Source organism: Coregonus lavaretus (genome assembly GCF_964263955.1).
Source record: "Coregonus lavaretus genome assembly, contig: HAP1_SCAFFOLD_2608, whole genome shotgun sequence".
NCBI lineage: Eukaryota > Metazoa > Chordata > Actinopteri > Salmoniformes > Salmonidae > Coregonus > Coregonus lavaretus.
The window spans coordinates 56,059-77,797 of NW_028160446.1; the positions used below are offsets into that span (position 1 = coordinate 56,059).

The following is a 21,739-nucleotide window of genomic DNA, read 5'->3' on the forward strand; positions in this document are numbered from 1 at the left end:
ATAGATTTCACCTGAGTTCTAACTAAACACAGAAGTTTAATACATCGGTCTACTCAGTGCTCTAGTCTAGAATGCAGGAAAATACGTGTCAGTTCAAGACGGTGCCATGTTAAAAAGTAGTTTTCTTTACCCCATGTCATTATAAAATCACATACAATTATTCCATTAATCCGAATGATGTTATAGCCTTATATGCTTGTACTGGACAGTGTTGATTAAATACGAACACTATAATAGGTGTATTGGAAAAATGACCAGCTCCTGACATGCATAATTAATTTATTTGATTTATTTGATTTCATTCATCATTAATGTTCCCACAATGTTCAAATACATACAAATAAATAACATGTTTGTTTGTGGATGATGTAGTAGTCTGTAAGGACTGACCAAAACGTCCATTTAAGTGAGGTGGCAAAACGACAACATACTGACATACAGTCCTCAATGAGGACTTTGATGACCCATAAATGACCCATTTCTCTGTGTCTGGCATCTGTCTAGGAATGGCAGATGATCCAAGCTGGAAAAAGAAGACAAAACACAGTACACTGATGTAATGTTCACACAAAACCCTTTAGTTCTCAATGTGTCAATGTGCTGTCCACAGTGAAACCATATAAACAATATAAAGGAGCGCTTTAGAGAAAAGTAATAACCTCAGCAACACAGACCTGTTATTTACACCACGCCAAGTCAAACTGAGTGACACACAAACAGGCCCACAGGCCCAGTGCCCATGGTTGGGGCAGTTCTGCGTCTCAAATGGCACTCTATTCCCTATTGCACTACTTTTGACCCTGGTTAAAAGTAGTGCACTATGTAGGGAATAGGATGCCATTTGAGACGCAAACAGTGTGTTTTTGGCCTTGCCATCAATGGTGCCCATTTATGCTCCGAGGTCATTCTGTGCCTCTAAACACATACGACCCAGGAACACCTAATACCTCTGGAGGAAATGCCAGAGAATTAGAGGCAGGGGCTGGAGGTGTAGGGTGGGCCGGACAAACGACTGGGTGCCACCTCAGGGGTGATGCACAGTTCAGCATATAGGGGAAAAGAGATATAAGTTGCATGTTAGTCTGTGCTTGACCATTAGTATGTACAAGTAAGCTACAGGTAAGTACAGATAATCTACAGGTATGCAGTAAGTGGGTAATTCCACGAAATGAGTCCCTTTTGCATTCTTTCAATATTTTAGGTGCACCAATATTTAATTTTAAAAGCCTGTTTTATTAAATGAAGTTTCCTTTAACATACACCACATGGAAAATTCAATAAATCAGATTTTTTCTTTTAATAAAGACTTGCTAACGTGCCCAAATTGTCCCTTTGTGCACCATCTGTGACTTCTAGGAAGACATCTGCTTTGTTAGGCTGTGGCTGTGCTTGATAAACTCAAATAAGTACATAGATTACATGCATTTAGTACTAGAGTCTACACCATAGACATATACAGTATGTATATAATTTGTCCAAACCAGAAACAACATGTTTAAGAGGGTTGCATCAACTGCTGTTTTTAAAAAGCAGCCCTTAAAGATAAATGTATGCATTATATTCATTCCACACCTTTGTCCTGGGTTGTGTTCATTAGGGTAACAATGGAAAACGTTATTTTAAAAAACTCAACAGAAAGTAAGTCCAGTTAGTCCCTCCCCGATTCAATCCATTTTCCTCAGTTTGGTGCCTAATGAATACGACCCAGGTGCGTGTTTTTGTTAGTGTCTCACATTAAAAACTAACAAAAATTCCTACCTGTATTTCTTATCTTAAATAGACGTTAAAACCACAAAATGTATTTTCCCTGAGATATTTTCTTTAAAGGAGTAATAAAAAAGAGAGATAATAGAGACAGACTGCTGTCTTGAACTGGAGAGTAGAAACACAGTAGAATGAACAGTACCTCATCTGATAGAACTCTAGATACTCTTTCTACTATTTATATTTTCAAGTTCAGAGACAGTGAAATGTATTGCACAGTTAGTTCCAGACCTGGGTTCAAATACTTTATCTGAGCTTGCCTGGCTTAATGAGCCATTAGAATAGTCCCAAAACGGTAAACCCCGCCCATCTGGCACTACTGGCAAGCTGAGCAAACAATCAAAGTATTTAAAAAATTTCAAATAGTATTTGAAACCAGGTCTGGTTAGTTCCTCATATAGATGGCATTAGAAGAAGAGGGCATGGTTATTTACAGCAGACACTAAATTCCCAACAACCATTATTATCTTCTACCAGGCCTTAAGTCTATTTTTCACCTTTAGGACAAGAGATGCACCCTGAACCACATCTACGTGCTTAAATACAACCCATACACAACGTCAGGATCATATCATAACGTCACCGACAACCAGAGATGGAATTGGAGAACTGCCCAGTGAAAATCTCACTTTTAAGAGTTCATATTCTGTTAACTCATATACAAATAATGTTGTTGACTATTCCTATACTCATATTTGTTGCCAAAGCATTAATATATATATATATTTTTTTACTTTAGAAACTCAGAGAATGTTTCAAAAATGCTTGCCATTTCCTCATAGAACATGATGTCATCTCCCTGAGGAGGAGGAGCTAGCCAATCAGTGGTCTACTTGCGTGAATATTTTTAATGACCGGTATACCCACACCATTCTGTTGTTGGGGTACGCCCATACCATTCCAACACAGAAAAGCAGCTTTTTAACATACCTAATAAAAAATAAAAACATTGAAGGAAAACTATTTCACTCATATTGTAAGTAATTATAGGTCATATTTCACAGAAATCTGGAAACACTGGGCAGTTACTTCAAACACATTTTGTACATGTCAAAATTATTTTACTTTGTGAACTCTAGTTCTGCATGTTCCATCCAATTCCACCCCTGTTGACAACACATGACGGGCGGCAGGTAGCTTAGTGGGTAAGAGCGTTGTGCCAGTAACCGAAAGGTCGCTGGTTCTAATCCCAGAGCCGACTAGGTGAAAAATCTGTCGATGTGCCCTTGAGCAAGGCACTTAACCCTAATTGCTCCTGTAAGTCGCTCTGGATAAGAGCGTCTGCTAAATGACTAAAAAAAACTTCAAAAAAACTTCAAAAAAAAAAAAACATGAGTAATGCAGTAGTTAGTCTTCAGCAAAATAAGCACACTAAGTCACATTCTGAGTGTTTGAAATAGGATGGTTAAGACAGAACAAGACAGTTCCACTATAACAGCAAGTATACAGCAGCATTAGTGTCTCCAAGGCACACAGCATACAGGTGTTAAGATACCAGGGGACTCATTTATAAACCGTGCGTAGGTACAAAATATACCCCAAAACATGTGTGCCAGTTCACGCAAAAGTTGGCATTTATACTTGTTGTAAAAATGTGCTCGCCTTCCTGCAGACTTTAGACCATGCGTACGACAGTTTCTAGTGGTTGAAGTATTGCATTGCAAGCATGCAAGTACATTTATATTTTGTGCAAATGGGGAACATGATGGACACGCTTATGCAAAACAATAAACAGTTTAATAACAAGATGCAATAACTTGCCGTTAGTGAGAAAAGCAAAAATATATTTAGTTTATATTTGCATTAAAAAAAAATTGACATAGGCATTTATTTCCCTGGCTATCATTTATTTCATTTCCGTGATCATTGCATAATAAATTCCTCACCTTTTCTGTGATGGTTTCATACTCACGAGGTAGCCTATATAGGCCAACAACAAGGATACCATTCGTCCCATATCTCATTTAATTGGACCCACTTCACAGTAGTAAATTGATAAGCTATTTCAAGTATTTTGCTCTATGCCCTTTGTTCCGGAGTTGCGCAGTTTTATTAACGGTGGAACAGACGGGTTGTAGGTTACTTCTGTAGCTTACGACTGAATACTGTAATTTCACATTTCTTGAGTAGACAATATTGCATTTATACACATAATACAACTTTTCATAACCATTGCAGAATAAATTCTTCAACTTTTCTGGCCATTATGGGTCCATATTCCCGAAGTAGCCATAGCCTACAACAGATTACCATGCGCATCTCTCATTTAATTGGGCCTATTAGATATGCTATTATTTCAAGTATTTTGCTCTATGCATCAGAAAGGAAGCGTGGTTTATAACATTCAGTAGAATTTAACAGGTGAACAGACAGTTCAGTTCAGCAGCGCAGCATAGGTTCGAGAAAAAGTAAATGCAAAACATTAGGCCCTATTAAATTCAAACGGTCTGCTTACTGCTCCACAGCAATTTGCAATTGTTGTTGTCTTTCATAAACTTTTTGTAGCCTAGGCCTACAGCAAATGTCACTGCAAAAGTTTAACATTACGCAATCACCTCCAAAGACATTTGATCAAGTTCGCTATTGCGTTTAGAAAACTGCCTCGGCCTAAGTCGAGTACTTCCAAAGTATACAGCAAATAAGGGCGTTATTGTCACCATAAAAGGTGAATGATGGGCATTTTTCTGGCGGAGTTCTAATGCTCTTTCACTCGCGCACAGTTTCAGGACGGGTCTGATTTATAACAGTATACATATGTATGTATGGCAAGTTTATAAATCTCAATATTTGTGTACATATGCAGTCTTTTCAGAAATGGCGCACGCAGATATTTAGTATGAAATTTACGCAACGGTTATAAATGAAGCCCCAGAGTATTTGTCGGTCAGCAGACTCTCTGGAGTAGAAACCATAGAAATAAAACTCTACTTCAAAGGTCGAAACAGTGTTAAGGTCTCTGCCATCATCAGACTCTCTGGAAATAGTAGAAACAGTGGTAAAAGGTTGTTGTGCTGTTCGGTGCATGGCTTCACCAGTGTTCAGGTTGAGTAGAATGGGTAGACTTTAGCAGGCTTCACCAGTCGTTATCTTCAACTGCAGGAGAAAACAACAACACTCTTTACACATCAAGAAATAGGGGCACTAGCCGAAAGCTATAGAGATGCCAGCGGATAGCTGAATCGCAACAGGTCTATTTGGCTCGAAGAACCAATTTGTACAAGTGTATGAATTGAACTGAGCTAGGCTCCGCTGGATCAGGTGTGGTGGATTGCTACAGGGATTCTAGTTACGGCAGGGTGTAGATAACATGAAAGGATATTCATGGCTTAGTGAAGAAATACTCAGAGATTACTTTCAGTATGAACAGAGAGCTTCTCTATCCACAGAATGACAGACACACCTCAGATGTAGGACCTGTCAACAGTCTAACAGGGGGTATTCTCTGGCCAACACAGGTGATCGTCGTGGAGATACGGCCGCTAGGAGCTCGTTGGCTATCTCCTGTCGGATCTCATCAGCAAGGCTCTCTTTGATCTGAGGTAGAGGACAGAAGTTACACAGAGAGACTAATCAATTAATCAATCAATCAATGGTCTCTTTGATAGGTAGGGACAGAAGAACTGACTACATTCAAACAGAAGACAATGCTCAGAAACTGAGTGAAACAAGGAGGTGCCATCAGAACTTGTCCATTAAGAAATGCTTGTTTATCGTTGCATAACGTTTTGCCACAGAGTGCTCTAATGAACACGACCCAGTATTGGCAGTACACCCTGTTCTGTTGCTGTAATCAGGCTTCATAAATAAAGTTGATTTTAAACAGATGTGTGACACACAAAACACACACTGACAGACACCTCTCATCCCTCAAAACAATTCAAGCTGAAATCCTTAAATGGTGAAACTGCCACTTCCGTTTGCAACATTACAACAACAAAGAAGTTACTGCAAACATGAACACTGTTTTTCCCGCTTGGACATCAATGTACGCGCAATAAAAGAGCACAATATGTACAGCATTTTTTTCACCATGCTGCACGATGCTCCTCACCTCGGCAAAAAAAAACAATAACAACAGTGGTGGGGCGGCCAGTTGTGTAATTTCCCCTTAATGCAGATTCCATCTTTAAAGCCCTGCCAAACACTGACATCAGGCCACTGACTAAGAAGTAGTCCTATAGTATAGCCATAGGTTCCTGTGGAATCCAACTTCCATTTTCAAGCTTCAAAATGTGCTCCATTTGTCCCCTGACAAGCTCTTAAAATCAGCTCAGTGAATGATTTTTCATGAGCGGAATCGTCTGTCAATAAGAATGTAGTAACCTTGTCCGTCAGCCAAGGACATAATAAAACATGTCCTGGGTGATATTGGCATTTGTTATTGCACCTCAAACACAAATACTGGCAGGCACTGGGCAGAGTCCAATTTGAGCACTCATAGTTCAGTGAAGGACAAATCTTAGAACACACTGAGCTCACTAACCTCCTTGATGAGCTGCTGTAGCTGGGGGTTGTCTGCCCTTCCTCTTCCTAACCTTCCTCCTCTTCCTCCCTCCCTACCCCTCTCCTCTAGCAGGTGGGGGTCTACAGCTGCCCCTCTTCCTCCTCTGTCCTCTCCTTGTGCTCGATCCTCTGGATGTTGCTCTCCTGTCAGTGCCTGGCCTATGGCATGGTACTGAGCCTCTGGAGGACTGATCTGGCCCTGGGGGGCCCCTGTGGAGGCACCAGGCCGTGGAGGGGGGGCTGGGGTGAGGGAGATGGAGGCCCGGTACACCTCTGTCTTCTGGGGGCCTGGGAGAGGCAGCTCTGGGGTGTGGGAGGAGCCTGGGTGACATCCGAAGGACCTCATTGGACTGGCTGACCTGGAGGAGCGGCCTGAGCTCGGGGTGGGTGCCATGCTAGGTCTGCCCTCTGCCCCGCCCTCATAGCCCAGCTCTGTCTGCAGGTACAGCGGTTCCATCAGCAGGTTCGACATCTGGAGGGAGAAACCACACAAACCACAAGCATGTCACAGTGAAGTGCGACAAGAGTAAAACCATATAGTGCATTCGGAAAGTATTCAGACCCTTCCCCACATTTTGTTACGTTACAGCCTTATTCTAAAATGGCCCTGTGTAGCTCAGTTGGTAGAGCATGGCGCTTGCAACGCCAGGGTTGTGGGTTCAATTCCCACGGGGGGCCAGTATGAAAAAATTAATAATAATATGTATGCACTCACTAACTGTAAGTCGCTCTGGATAAGAGCATCTGCTAAATGACTAAAATAAAAAATGTAAAAAAATAAATAAATAATGTTCCTCAATCTACACAAAATACCCCATAATGACAAAGCAAAAAGAAAAGTTTAAAGTTTTTGTAAATGTATAAAAAATTAAAAACAGAAATACCTTATTTACATAAGTATTCAGACCCTTTGCTATGAGATTCGAAATTGAGCTCCAGTGCGTCCTGTTTCCATTGATCATCCTTGAGATGTTTCTACAACTTGATTGGATTCCACCTGTGGTAAATTCAACTGATTGGACATGATTTGGAAAGGCACACACCTGTCTATATAAGGTCCCACAGTTGACAGTGCATGTCAGAGCAAAAACCAAGCCATGAGGTCGAAGGAATTGTCCGTAGAGCTACGAGACAGGATTGTGTCGATGCACAGATCTGGGGAAGGGTACCAAAACATTTCTGCAGCATTGAAGGTCCCCAAGAACACAGTGGCCTCCATCATTCCTAAATGGAAAAAGTTTGGAACCACCAAGACTCTTCCTAGAGCGGACCGCCCGGCCAAACTGAGCAATCGGAGGAGAAGGGCCTTGGTCAGGGAGGTGACCAAGAACCCGATGGTCACTCTGACAGAGCTCCAGAGTTCCTCTGTGGAGATAGGATAACCTTCCAGAAGGACAACCATCTCTGCAGCACTCCACCAATCAGGCCTTTATGTTATAGTGGCCAGACGGAAGCCACTCCTCAGTAAAAGGCACACTGTGGAGTTTGCCAAAAGGAATTAAGAATTAAGCCAAAGGGAATTAAGTATTTGATCCCCTGCTGATTTTGTACGTTTGCCCACTGACAAAGAAATTATTAGTCTATAATTTTAATGGTAGGTTTATTTGAACAGTGAGAGACAGAATAACAACAAAAAAATCCATAAAAACGCATGTCAAAAGTGTTATAAATTGATTTGCATTTTAATGAGAGAAATAAGTATTTGACCCCTCTGCAAAACATGACTTAGTATTGGTGGCAAAACCCTTGTTGGCAATCACAGAGGTCAGACGTTTCTTGTAGTTGGCCACCAGGTTTACACACATCTCAGGAGGGATTTTGTCCCACTCCTCTTTGCAGATCTTCTCCAAGTCATTAAGGTTTCGAGGCTGACGTTTGGCAACTCGAACCTTCAGCTCCCTCCACAGATTTTCTATGGGATTAAGGTCTGGAGACTGGCTAGGCCACTCCAGGACCTTAATGTGCTTCTTCTTGAGCCACTCCTTTGTTGCCTTGGCCGTGTGTTTTGGGTCATTGTCATGCTGGAATACCCATCCACGACCCATTTTCAATGCCCTGGCTGAAGGGAGGGAGGTTCTCACCCAAGATTTGACGGTACATGGCCCCATCCATCGTCCCTTTGATGCGTTGAAGTTGTCCTGTCCCCTTAGCAGAAAAACACACCCAAAGCATAATGTTTCCACCTCCATGTTTGAAGGTGGGGATGGTGTTCTTGGGGTCATAGGCAGTATTCCTCCTCCTTCAAACACGGCGAGTTGAGTTGATGCCAAAGAGCTCGATTTTGGTCTCATCTGACCACAACACTTTCACCCAGTTCTCCTCTGAATCATTCAGATGTTCATTGGCAAACTTCAGACGGGCCTGTATATGTGCTTTCTTGAGCAGGGGGACCTTGCATGCGCTGCAGGATTTCAGTCCTTCACGGCGTAGTGTGTTACCAATTGCTTTCTTGGTGGCTATGGTTCCAGCTGCCTTGAGATCATTGACAAGATCCTCCCGTGTAGTTCTGGGCTGATTCCTCACCGTTCTCATGATCATTGCAACTCCACGAGGTGAGATCTTGCATGGAGCCCCAGGCCGAGGGAGATTGACAGTTATTTTGTGTTTCTTCCATTTGCGAATAATCGCACCAACTGTTGTCAACTTCTCACCAAGCTGCTTGGCGATGGTCTTGTAGCCCATTCTAGCCTTGTGATGGTCTACAATCTTGTCCCTGACATCCTTGGAGAGCTCTTTGGCCTTGGCCATGGTGGAGAGTTTGGAATCTGATTGATTGATTGCTTCTGTGGACAGGTGTCTTTTATACAGGTAACAAACTGAGATTAGGAGCACTCCCTTTAAGAGTGTGCTCCTAATCTCAGCTCGTTACCTGTATAAAAGACACCTGGGAGCCAGAAATCTTTCTGATTGAGAGGGGGTCAAATACTTATTTCCCTCATTAAAATGCAAATCAATTTATAACATTTTTTACATGCGGTTTTCTGGATTTTTTTGTTGTTATTCTGTCTCTCACTGTTCAAATAAACCTACCATTAAAATTATAGACTAATAATTTCTTTGCCAGTGGGAAAACGTACAAAATCAGCAGGGGATCTAATACTTTTTCCCCACACTGTAAAGGACTCTCAGACCATGAGAAACAAGATTCTCTGGTCTGATGAAACCAAGATTGAACTCTTTGGCCTGAACGCCCAGCATCACGTCTGGAGAAAACCTGGCACCATCCCTACGGTGAAGCATGGTGGTGGCAGCATCATGCTGTGGGGATGTTTTTCAGCGGCAGGGACTGGGAGTCTAGTCAGGGAGGAAAGATGAACGGAGCAAAGTACAGAGAGATCCTTGATGAAAACCTGCTCCAGTGCGCTCAGGACCTCCGACTGGGGCGAAGGTTCACCTTCCAACAGGATAACGACCCTAAGCACACAGCCAAGACAACGCAGGAATGGCCTTGAGTGGCCCAGCCAGATCCCGGACTTGAACCCGATTGAACATCTCTGACCTGATAATAGCTGGGCAGCGACGCTCCCCATCCAACCTGACAGAGCTTGAGAGGATCTGCAGAGATGAATGGGAGAAACTCCCCAAATACAGGTGTGCCAAGCTTGTAGCGTCATACCCAAGAAGACTCAAGGCTGTAATCGCTGCCAAAGATGCTTCAACAAAGTACTGAGTAAAGGGTCTGAATACTTATGTAAGTGTATTTTTTTTTATAAATGTGCAAAATGCTTTGTCATTATGGGGTATTGTCTGTAGGTTGATGATAAAAAAAATTAAAAAAAACGTAATCAATTTTAGAATAAGGCTGCAATGTAACACAATTTGGAAAGAGTCAAGGGGTCTGAATACTTTCTGAATGCACTGTAGAATTAGAATTCCTAGAACAGACATTCCTATTTAAGTGAATGTTCTGTGATGGGTGGACCTGCAGCCATATTGACGATACCAATATTAGGAAGTGAAAGCAAGTTCATTCTATTTCTATGAATAGAACACACACCATTACAGGAGGAACCGCCTAGAGGAACAACCTAGAAAAGAACAGCCCAGACTCACTGCAGGTACTCACCGGCTCCATAGCTCTCAGAGCAGAAGTGTTAGACAGGCTGTCCATGCTGTGACCACTCTTCATACCGTGGAGAAAGGAGAGATAAATATCAACAACACTAATGTTACATTAAAGAAGAGGTACGTGATGATATGATGGGTGGCTAAACAACAAACACAAGAGTAGTGATGTACATCTAGCCTGATGTCATGTCAAATGAGAAGAACCCAGAGGAACCCACAGGAACCCACAGTACTGGTGCCATGAGCAAACTGAGTCATGACAAACCATTTATCCAACATCTTTAGGAGTTATGAGTGAGAAAAAGGGTGAGAGAGTATCAGTCAGTCCTGTCTGTGTGTGTGTGTGTTTCCAGGTATAGTTTCAGGTACCGACCATGCGGCGGCGGTAGAGGCTGTGGTGGCTGGCAGAGCAGAGCTGTTCGTTCATGGCCAGCAGCCGATCCTCCAGCTGGAGCTCTAGTTCCTGGAGCTCCCGTCTCACTGCTGACCGCAGACTCTCCAGCTGCTCAGTCTCCTGCCTGGCAATCACAAACGGAAAGAGACCACTGTTACGATGTATGGACAGGTAACTGCCAAAATAATGGAAACACTTGAGTAAATGAGGGATACAACGTATATTGAAAGCAGGTGCTTCCACACAGGTGTGATTCCTGAGTTAATGAAGCAATTAACATCCCATCATAAGTCGCTCTGGATAAGAGCGTCTGCTAAATGACAAAAATGTAAATGTAAATGTGAATCATGCTTAGGGTCATGTATAAAAATGCTGGGCAGGCCATTAATGTTGCTACCATGGCTATGCCCGTATAGGATGAGTGGTCACTGAATGGTTTGATGTGCATGAAAACGATGTAAACCATATGCAATGACCGCCTTAATCACCAGATCTCAACCCAATTGAATACTAATGGGAGATTCTGGAGCGGCGCCTGAGACAGCGTTTTCCACCACCATCAACAAAACACCAAATGTTGGAATTTCTCGTGGAAGAATGGTGTCACATCCCTCCAATAGAGTTCCAGACACTATGCCAAGGTGCATTGAAGCTGTTCTGGTTCGTGGTTGCCCAACGCCCTATTAAGACACTTGTATGCATGAATGTCTGTCTGTCTGTCTGTCACAGACTATGCTAACATCCGTGTCCGAGCCAGTGCGAGGGCCTCTAGCCTACCTCTCGTCGTGACTGAGGTGCTGGTAGACTAACGCCTGTTGTTTCATCAGGGACACTTCCAGATCCATCATCTGGGTCCGGAACACATTCAGACTCCTCCTCTTAGCCTGCAGCTCCTCCTGGAGAGAGGTCTGAGGGGAGGAGGAGGGGGAGAACAGTAAGAAGATTACTTTATTGTCTATTGTCACAGCGACACAGGGAGATTTTCATTTGGGCAAAAGATCGTCCTCTGTCCTCCGTACTCTCTCCTTCGCGACCTGGAAACCGATAAGTGGTCAACGAGTGTCAATTTGTTAATACGCGAACGGAAGACTGTCCTCCCCTCCTCGATAGCCACCTTCCATCAAGGATAGTCATGTGTAATCCTTCGCAGAAGAGTTTTGATATCTGCCACGCCCCCTTTGAATCAGCTTTCGTTTTGTTGGAGGAGAAAAGCACGCACAGGTTTAGAAACAATATGCTACTTATAATTGTATCAATAAAATGTCTTGCACAACTAACTTAATATGTTTTTATCACTTTACACATTTATTTTGGGATCCACCCCGTAGACGTTTGCCTGATGACATGCAAGTGGAGAAGGAGTCATTTCATACAAGCGCATTTTCATCCACGCCGCCTCTCCTCGATTACCTTTGACCTTTTTCTAAAGGAGGCGAGAGAGGACGGAGGAGAGAGGATGCAGGAGTTGAGCAAATCCAACTGAGAAAAGGCCACAGAGATTTGTCTTTGTCCTATTTCCCAACCCCCAAGACAACCCAGGAGAGGTTGGAGGACAGAATAGGTAATCATGGATTACATTTCTGTAAGAGTGGCAGGTCAGGTGAGTGAATACCTCAAACAGTGGCTGGGCAGATCTCTGAGGATTAAAAACGTCTGAGGGAGTGTCTGCTCTGCGTTCTGATGAACTCTGTTGAGCACAGAGAAACCACAGATCAAATAATTAGTCACTGATAAACTAGCATGCAAACGTCTCTGCTTGCATTATGGGTGGGATGGTTATAGAACAGAAAGTTATAGAATACCTATGTACTATACTATACTATATTTAACAGACACTTTAATCCAAAGCCATTTACAGTAGTGTGTAGTTGTTTTGTCTCACCTGAGCCAAATTCTGTACACTTCCTCTGATGTCATGAAGGACCCGTCTGAGCTGCATCTCAGTGGTAGACATGGCTGGTGGAGGGTGGGAATTAGGGGCTGCCCCCATAGGGTCAACTCCAGGGGGGTAAGGGAATGAAGGATGGTGGCCAGGGTATGGAGTACTGTATGGATCTCCATAGGGGGCAGTAGAGAGATGTGGAGGCAGGTTGGAAGGTGTGTTTGACAGGTTAGAGTAAGAGCTATGGGCAGTATAAGGATTGTTGCTGTGTAGGTAGTTGTAGGACCCACTATAGGGGTTACCGTGGTAGTTATAGTAAGGTGAACTGAAAGGTTCGCTATGAGGCGGGGTATTATAGGAGGAGCTGTACGGGGAAAAGGGGTAGTGTGTGCTGTGTGGGAAGTTGTGTGGAAGGGTGTTGCCCATGTTGTTAGTGTAAAGAGGACTCTGGTGAGGATGGTTAGTGGCCATATGATGGGGTAAGTTGGGGGCTGTGTGCTGTGGGAGGGTAGGGTTATTGTGTTGGGCTAGGTTGTGTTGTGTGAGGTTAGAGTTAGGGTTGCTGTGCTGGGTGAGGTTAAAGTTAGGGTTGCTGTGCTGGGTGAGGTTGAAGTTAGGGTTGCTGTGCTGGGTGAGGTTGAAGTTAGGGTTGCTGTGTTGGGTGAGGTTGAAGTTAGGGTTGCTGTGCTGGGTGAGGTTGAAGTTAGGGTTGCTGTGTTGGGTGAGGTTGAAGTTAGGGTTGCTGTGCTGGGTGGGGTTAGGGTTATTGAAGTGGTTCAGGTTAGGGTGGTTATGCTGTGCCAGGTTATGTTGGGTGCGGTTAGGTACGCTACAGGTGCTCCAGGCACGGTGGTGCTCCACCAGAGGTCTCTCTCCCCACTCAGGAGGGGGGCTGTGCAGTGAGACGGTTGAGCGGGTCAGGTGGCGGGGGATGGCCAGGGTGTAAGGGGGAACTCTGCCTTGAAGTTTTCTCAGATCCCCATCTCTCTGTAGCCCGGGGCCATGTGATGGCTCAGCCTCTCTGTTGAAAATTAAGATCTGACCCCCCTCTGCAACCTCCTCTTCCACGATGGACCCCACCTCCTCCTCCTGCCGCTCCTCCTCCTGCCCCTCCTCTGGGGTGTATCGGTAGGAAAAGACCGTCTGAGTGCAGTGCCTGACTGTCCCCTGGCCAAACTGGATCCTGACAGAGGAGACCGCACGGGAGGGGCTGAGGAGGGAGGTAGGCAGGGATCGGGACCTCGTCAGGGGGGCTTTTCTCCTGAACAGATGTCTCGCTGTTACCTTCCCCTCCATCCGGGGGCCCTGGAGGCCTGGGGAGGAGGCCCTCTGCTGGGCCCTGTGGAGGGCCCTGTTGACCCTTGCTGAGGCACTGAGGATGAGGCAGCTGGGGCTAGGGCTGGAGGGTCTGGCTTCCATCTCCACCCTGTCAGGCACACCCTCCCTGACTGGGGCACCAGAGGAGCTGCAGTCTGGGGCCAGGATGGAGCCATGGTCTTCTGTAGGACCAGGCACTGTAGCCGAGTCAGGATCAGCCTCTACGGAAAGCTCAACAGTATTGTAAGTCTCAGGAGTTGACTGAGGAGTCTCAGAGGCAGGAACAGAAGCAGCTTCCTCAGCAGTGCTATGCTGCTGGTCCTGCTCCGAGTCTTGGGTCACTCCTCTGTCTCCTGGTTTAGGTAACTGGTGGACGGTGTACTTTGGTACCTCCTGCTCCTCCTCCTCCCCATTAGGGCTCCTGCTCCCCCTCCCTTCCTCCTCAAGGTGTTTCTGTAGGACAAAAGGGGTCTGCGCATCCTCCTCCTCCTGTTCCTGCTCCACCTGCAGCCTCTCGAAGGCAGGGTGTTCAAGGGCTAGAGGAGTGGTCACCTCCCTAGTGTAGGACGTCAGCGTGGTCTCACTGTTACAGCTGTCAGCCCTCTCCTGTACCGTTAAATAGTTAGCTGAGCCATCAGTAGAGGGGCCCTCTGCAAAACCACTACTGTCTGACTGCTGGCTGGCTGTTCTCAGTAGATGTTCTGTAATGTAGAGAGGGAGAGAGAAAGGGAAAGAGAGAGATGGCAGTATGTAAGGTGACAGTATGTAAGGACCATCAGGGCCATCACCAGAGTTTCATAACATTCAGGGCTCAGTCCTAAAGACCAGGGGCCGAGGGGCTTGTGGGGCTGAGGAATAAAAGGGCCTTTCTAAAATAATTTCCTGCAATTCTACGTCATTTTACATGACTGGAGACAATACAATAATATATTTTTATACCACACAAATTATCAAAATGTCAAGCTACTCTGACATTTACATACTGAGATCAATAAAACGAATGACCCATGTCTTAAATGCAACCAATAGCATAGGCCATTGAAAAGAGTGGATACACAGATCTTAGGCCTACAATATGAGGAGGAAATTATAGTCCACCAACTTTCCAGTGGCACTCACCTATTCAAACAATTGTATTTTGAAATATTGCGAAATACCTTCTAGCAGCTGTCTGCTGTTCATTGACAGCCACAAATCAACAATCAGCTGTTTCATATTTGCCGCGTCGGCTGCCTAATTGTGGGCTTCCCGACTGTAAACAAGGCATAAACGCTCATAATGTGACAAAACACAATCTACCGCAATTTTTTAAATAAGCTATTGATCCTCTGTGGCTGAATTATTCTGGTGTAGTATTTTCAATGATTTCATTTATTTTATAGAGACAGGAGTAATTATATAATTTGGCAAATGTAGGCTGCAAATTTATCTGCAGCCCTTCCAGCAGCCCTTCCTGCAGCGCTGTGTTTTCTTCCATGCGCTGTGCTCTCCCCAAGGCCAAATCATCAACTTTTTATTATTAATTCAATCGATTGTGGTCAGTAACCCCATATGAGGTTACTGTGTACAGTTGAAGTCGGACGTTTACATACACTTAGGTTGGAGTCATTAAAAAACTTGTTTTTCAACCACTCCACAAATTTCTTGTTAACAAACTATAGTTTTGGCAAGTCGGTTAGGACATCTACTTTGTGCATGACAAGTAATTTTTCCAACAATTGTTTACAGACAGATTATTTCACTTCTAATTCACTGTATCACAATTCCAGTGGGTCAGAAGTTTACATACACTAAGTTGACTGTGCCTTTAAACAGCTTGGGAAATTCCAGAAAATGATGTCATGGCTTTAGAAGCTTCTGATAGGCTAATTTACATAATTTGAGTCAATTGGAGGTGTACCTGTGGATGTATTTCAAGGTCTACTTTCAAACTCAGTGCCTCTTTGCTTGACATCATGGGAAAATCAAAATAAATCAGCCAAGACCTCAGAAAAAAATTGTAGACCTCCACAAGTCTGGTTCATCCTTGGGAGCAATTTCCAAATGCCTGAAGGTACCACGTTCATCTGTCCAAACAATAGTATGCAAGTATAAACACCATGGAACCACACAGCCGTCATACCGCTCAGGAAGGAGATGCGTTCCGTCTCCTAGAGATGAACGTACTTTGGTGCGAAAAGTGCAAATCAATCCCAGAACAACAGCAAAGGACCTTGTGAACATGCTGGAAGAAACGGGTACAAAAGTATCTATATCGACAGTAAAACGAGTCCTATATCGACATAACCTGAAAGGCCGCTCAGCAAGGAAGAAGCCACTGCTCCAAAACCGCCATAAAAAAGCCAGACTACGGTTTGCAACTGCACATGGGGACAAAGATCGTACTTTTTGGAGAAATGTCCTCTGGTCTGATGAAATAAAAATAGAACTGTTTGGCCATAATGACCATCGTTATGTTTGGAGGAAAAAGGGGGTACCTTGCAAGCCGAAGAACACCATCCCAACCGTTTAGCACGGGGTGGCAGCATCATGCTGTGGGGGTGCGTTGCTGCAGGAGGGACTGGTGCACTTCACAAAATAGATGGCATCATGAGGAAGGAAAATGATGTGGATATATTGAAGCAACATCTCAAGACATCAGTCAGGAAGTTAAAGCTTGGTCGCAAATGGGTCTTCCAAATGGACAATGACCCCAAGCATACTTCCAAAGTTGTGGCAAAATGGCTTAAGGACAACAAAGTCAAGGTATTGGAGTGGCCATCACAAAGCCCTGACCTCAATCCTATAGAACATTTGTGGGCAGAACTGAAAAAGCGTGTGCGAGCAAGGAGGCCTACAAACCTGACTCAGTTACACCAGCTCTGTCAGGAGGAATGGGCCAAAATTCACCCAACTTATTGTGGGAAGCTTGTGGAAGGCTACCCGAAACGTTTGACCCAAGTTAAACAATTTAAAGGCAATGCTGCCAAATACTAATTGAGTGTATGTAAACTTCTGACCCACTGGGAATGTGATGAAATAAATAAAAGCGGAAATAAATCTCTCTACTATTATTCTGACATTTCACATTCTTAAAATAAAGTGGAGATCCTAACTGACCTAAGACAGGGAATTTTTACTAGGATTAAAATGTCAGGAATTGTGAAAAACTGTTTAAATGTATTTGGCTAAGGTGTATGTAAACTTCCGACTTCAACTGTAGGTAGGTCTACTATTACAATAATATTACAAATAATCATCTATCAGCAAGTAACCTAGCCTAAAATTACAAGAGAATACATTCAGTAAGTCAATGAAGCCAATAGTGGTTTCAGCTATATTGTTATTGAAACGATGTAGGCCTTATTCAAATTACTTGAATAACCTATGGGAAAAGTGTACAAATGTGTATTCGCATCAGTAGGCTAAGTGACTGAAATGCATCAGAGAAGTATTGGAAAGTTCAGGAAAACATCAGGGAAGCTCATCAGGTAGGCTATAGGCCTAATGCGTGTGTGTAGAGAAAATCTGCATTGCTTTCAATTGGTAGACTAATGATCATCAGCACTCACCTCAACTTAGCTAACATTTCCCAGCCTGATTGTAACCAAATATCCAAATGGAGATTCAGTGAAAACTCAAATCTGACATTAACTGATTCATCAAGATGAGTTTCCATGCTTGTCTCAAAGTAGCACCATGACGCTGTCCCAATTATCAGTTGACCACACATGGCAATTGCTTTACATGTATTATAACCAGTGGTGTAGTGCTATTTTTTTTAGGTAGCCTACCAGAGAGCCATTTAAAAATATATATATTATTAACCCATCATTTCTGAATGAAAGTTGGTACCGACATTTTACATTTTAGTCATTTAGCAGACGCTCTTATCCAGAGCGACTTACAGGAGCAATTAGGGTTAAGTGCCTCACTCAAGGGCACATCGACAGATTTTTCACCTAGTCGGCTCGGGGATTAGAACCAGCGACCTTTCAGTTACTGGCACAACGCTCTTAACCACTAAGCTACCTGCCGCCCCATGAAGATATGAAGCCTATTGTATAAATTCATTTTAGAATATACATAATTCAAATTGCATGATTGCCTATGCCTACACATACTGTAAGTGGCTAAAGGAACATTTCTATTTTTAAAATCTAAAACACCAAATCATAAATTATGCCATCATCAATGTCAATCGTGAATGATAATTCTTCACGTTTTACAGGTGAAACGTCCATGCTGCATGCATGCCAACTATTTGATCCCAACCAGTTTCATGGGAATATGCCTTTCGATCTTCTTGAATGATGTAAGTATGGGTGGCTAACCGGCCGAACTAATCGAATTTTAGAGCAGATGGAGTTAAACACAGCCACTGCATAAGAAAAAAAATGCAACATTTCAACACAATCATCCTAAATTGTCATAAGAAATGACATGGTATTTTTGGTATTACAGTAGCCTGACATTATCATGCTTTTATATTCGGTGTGTTATATAGATGACTAATTAAGTGACCTTGCGAGATTCTGAGAAGTGGCGGAGCGTCGCTCCAGCAGCACTACACCCCTGATTATATCAGTTGGATGACTTCGGGAGTTTCATGTAACCACAGGTCTATGAACTAAGTGGCGCACTTAGTTGATTACATTTTGCAGCAGCGCAAAAGATTCGGGGCTGACCCAAAATCATAGCCAGGTCCCGGTGACGTCCATGAGGACCATCAATCTGGGTTTAAACAAAATAAGTAATAAACATTTTCATAGGAATTACGAGAAACATTGTAGTTGAGTCAAACATCTGTGTTCCATTGGTATCTTTGCAACACAGTGATATCACACACTTGCATTACATTTACAATAGTCGGGTTTGCTGACAATGTCATGAAAACAATGGGCACGTTTCAAAGGGGCAGAAGGCCCCTTTGAATGGTTCTGGATGGCCAGATAGCTAGCAACAATCACAAGAAACGGTCATGTGGTGAATCATAAGTGGCTTGTTTCAACTTGTTTGATCTTGTTCTTGATACCATGTCTTGTTTTGAGGTGTTTTGACTGATGTCATGTCTATGCTAATATGGCTACAATTGGCTAGATAGCTAGCTAGCCATCTAACCAACAACTGTAACGATGTATTTGAGACAAGTGCTCATTATGCAACTTTATGTTTTCAACATGTTATCAAAAATCTAAGCCGTTATTCCCCATAGTGGCGCACGTGTCTGTTTTGTTGCTAAACAACCAACCCATCTATATAACTTGTGTTATACACACATTTTAAAAAGTACATAGAGTTCCCCACCAGATGGCAGTCGTCATCCATTTAGTTAACTTCAGCTCCATGTATTTTGGGTTATAGTGAATCCCTGAAGAGCACATCCCTGAGGCTCTATGTTCTAATAGATTATCACGGTCAGTAGGGAAATAAATATACTGAGTCGTTATAAGGTTTTATCTAATAAAACATGTATAAGTTCATGAGAAAAGCGGCCCTCTGTTTTAGATGGATTACTCAATTATAATGGATTGTCATGGGTCCATGTGTTGTAAGTAGCAATTTTCTCAGAAATAATAGCTAAATTAAACCATTTGATCACCATCCTCAAAATGTTCCCTAAATATAATGCGCTCTTCTTCCCTGAAGTCACTGATCTAAAACCTGTGCTACAATTTGTTGACGTGGACAAAACTGGCCAGGATACACCTGTGTGTCTGTCTAAAAGGCCAATATGGAGAATTCCATCAGAGTACACTACGGTAGTATTTAATTACTTTTCATAAGACAAAACATTTTAGTGAATATTTGAGAGATGGTGATTATGCCAGTTAACTAATTTTACTGATCAACTACAGAACATATGGTTTTAATGTAATAAAGTGATTGTTCATATTAGTGGATATCCACGTTGGAAAGTTCGGTAACACTTTACATCAAGCTGAAAGGTATTATGATTTGTTATAAGCAAGTATGAGCCTTTATAATGTCTTATAAAGCGTATAAAATGCAGGCCAGACTCACCACTGCCAGCTCTAGAGGTGCTGCATGTTCCAGGTAGAGCTTCATCCTCATTACTCTGGACCTGAGAGGAGAGATGGACAACATTTTACTCTTTACTAACTTAATCCTCTTCGTTCCTGCAGTATGTGGAACATAAGGCTTCCACAGTTACTTCTATTGTGTGGTGAAACAAAGTCAAACAGAAAAACACTTGGGGCAACTTCTACACTGACACACTTCTGATACATACAGCCCCCTCCCTCCAGTTACTGTAACTATAATCCCGTTCTGTGAGATCTGGAGAGAGAGGAGGGAAAAACTGCAGATCGAGTCACAATAATAACTTGGCCTCCAGGGCCCTCCATATGCTCTCTCATAATTTTCTTACTTATTTATAGACACGAGTTTGTGACCTTAGCTTTTCTCACAATATCTGCTAGGACAGCTAAAACCAGGGTTTGAAAAACAGGCCAGTGTGAGAACCAGGAGATAAAGATAAGAAAAAAACGTTATATTGAACTGGGAGGGCAGAATAGCTCAACTCAGTCAATCATTGAATCCCTCTCCACAACCCTGTGTTTCTGCGGACGGTCCTACCTCCATCTCAAACTGGGTGGACAGTAGCCTACTACTGCTAAGCCCAGAATTGAACACCCTCTTCTCAACCTTCTGTGTGCTGTCAAAATGTATACTGAACTAGAGGGAGCGGTATAACAGTACAACTAAGCCAAGAATTGAACCCCCCTCAACCCGTGTGTGAGTATGGTCCTCTACCTCTTTCATCTCAAAGGAGTCCTTGGCCTGCGTGCGGAGGTGGACGATGTGAGGGTTGGGCAGCAAGCTGTAGTTAGGTTCCTCGTCTGGGGTTGATCGGATGGCCTGCTGGCCCTTCTGATGGATTTTCTGGTGCTCTTTCCCCAGGTCAGCCTTGCTGTACAGGCTCAGGTCACCCTCCTGGGCCTCCTCAGGGACAACACTGACAGTGACCGAGATGTGATTCTGGCCATTTCCATTTAGCAAGGGACAGTCTCCATTCACTCCAGGGTGATGTCTGTTGATGCTCAGGGGGGCTTCAGTGCTGCCTCTAGAGTGGCTGTCCTCAGTCAACGTAGCCAGAGAAGGAGATTCCTTCTTCATGAAGGCCTTCTGCTTGAGCTCCCCCTTATTGTCGGAGTCAGTAGTGATGGCGCTGTCCCCTGTACCTAGACTCAATTGGTCTGCTTGTTTCTCTGTGGTAGTAGACAGGGCTGTGGGGCTATGAGAGACTCCCTCTGCTGCCCCACCAAACAGGTTATGCTTGGTGATGGTCTTCTTTAGGATCCTGGCTGCGTTCAGGGCTGAGTTGTTTCTCTTCAGAGGAGAAGAAGCGATGATGGTGAGGGGTTCCCCATCCAGGCTGCAGATCTTTTGGACGGGCTGGCCCGACACCTGGGAGTAGAGATGGAATAACTCGTTGGCCACTGTGGTCAGGACCGCGATCTGACGGAAACGACCTTTACAGGGAAAGAAAGAGAGAGGAAACTGGAATGAAAATACAACCTTTAGCTTAGAGGAAACTTGATAAACTCGATAAAGAGAGCAAAATAAGAATCATAATAGAAACAATGACTTGCTGAGTCCTTTGACCCAAGGCTCTAGCTAGCTAGTCTCCAGAAAGCCTGTTTATATTTGTCTCTCTCATCAGCACATTCAGCCTCATGGGTGCAGTTCATTTGGAGGATGATGACAGAAAAAGCTGCATCATGACAATAAAAAACAGCTTCATGGGCACAGTAGGCACAGGCTGTCACAGCTCACAGGTCAACCATAATTCCCATGATCAGTATGCT

The 21,739-nt window shown here is 43.6% G+C and overlaps 1 protein-coding gene across 1 annotated transcript; it reads right to left on the reverse strand.

Moving 5' to 3' along the window:
* Positions 1–4,427: 4,427 nt before the first annotated feature.
* On the reverse strand, positions 4,428–21,403 carry LOC311121826 (protein ITPRID2-like; the record flags this gene model as incomplete). The annotated part of the gene is made up of 10 exons (XM_084196267.1): positions 4,428–4,857; positions 5,165–5,298; positions 6,248–6,739; positions 10,334–10,390; positions 10,709–10,853; positions 11,507–11,637; positions 12,342–12,416; positions 12,612–14,629; positions 19,932–19,992; positions 20,685–21,403. Coding segments are annotated over 9 exons (3,815 nt in total), but the record flags the coding sequence as incomplete, so codon positions are not given.
* Positions 21,404–21,739: the final 336 nt, after the last annotated feature.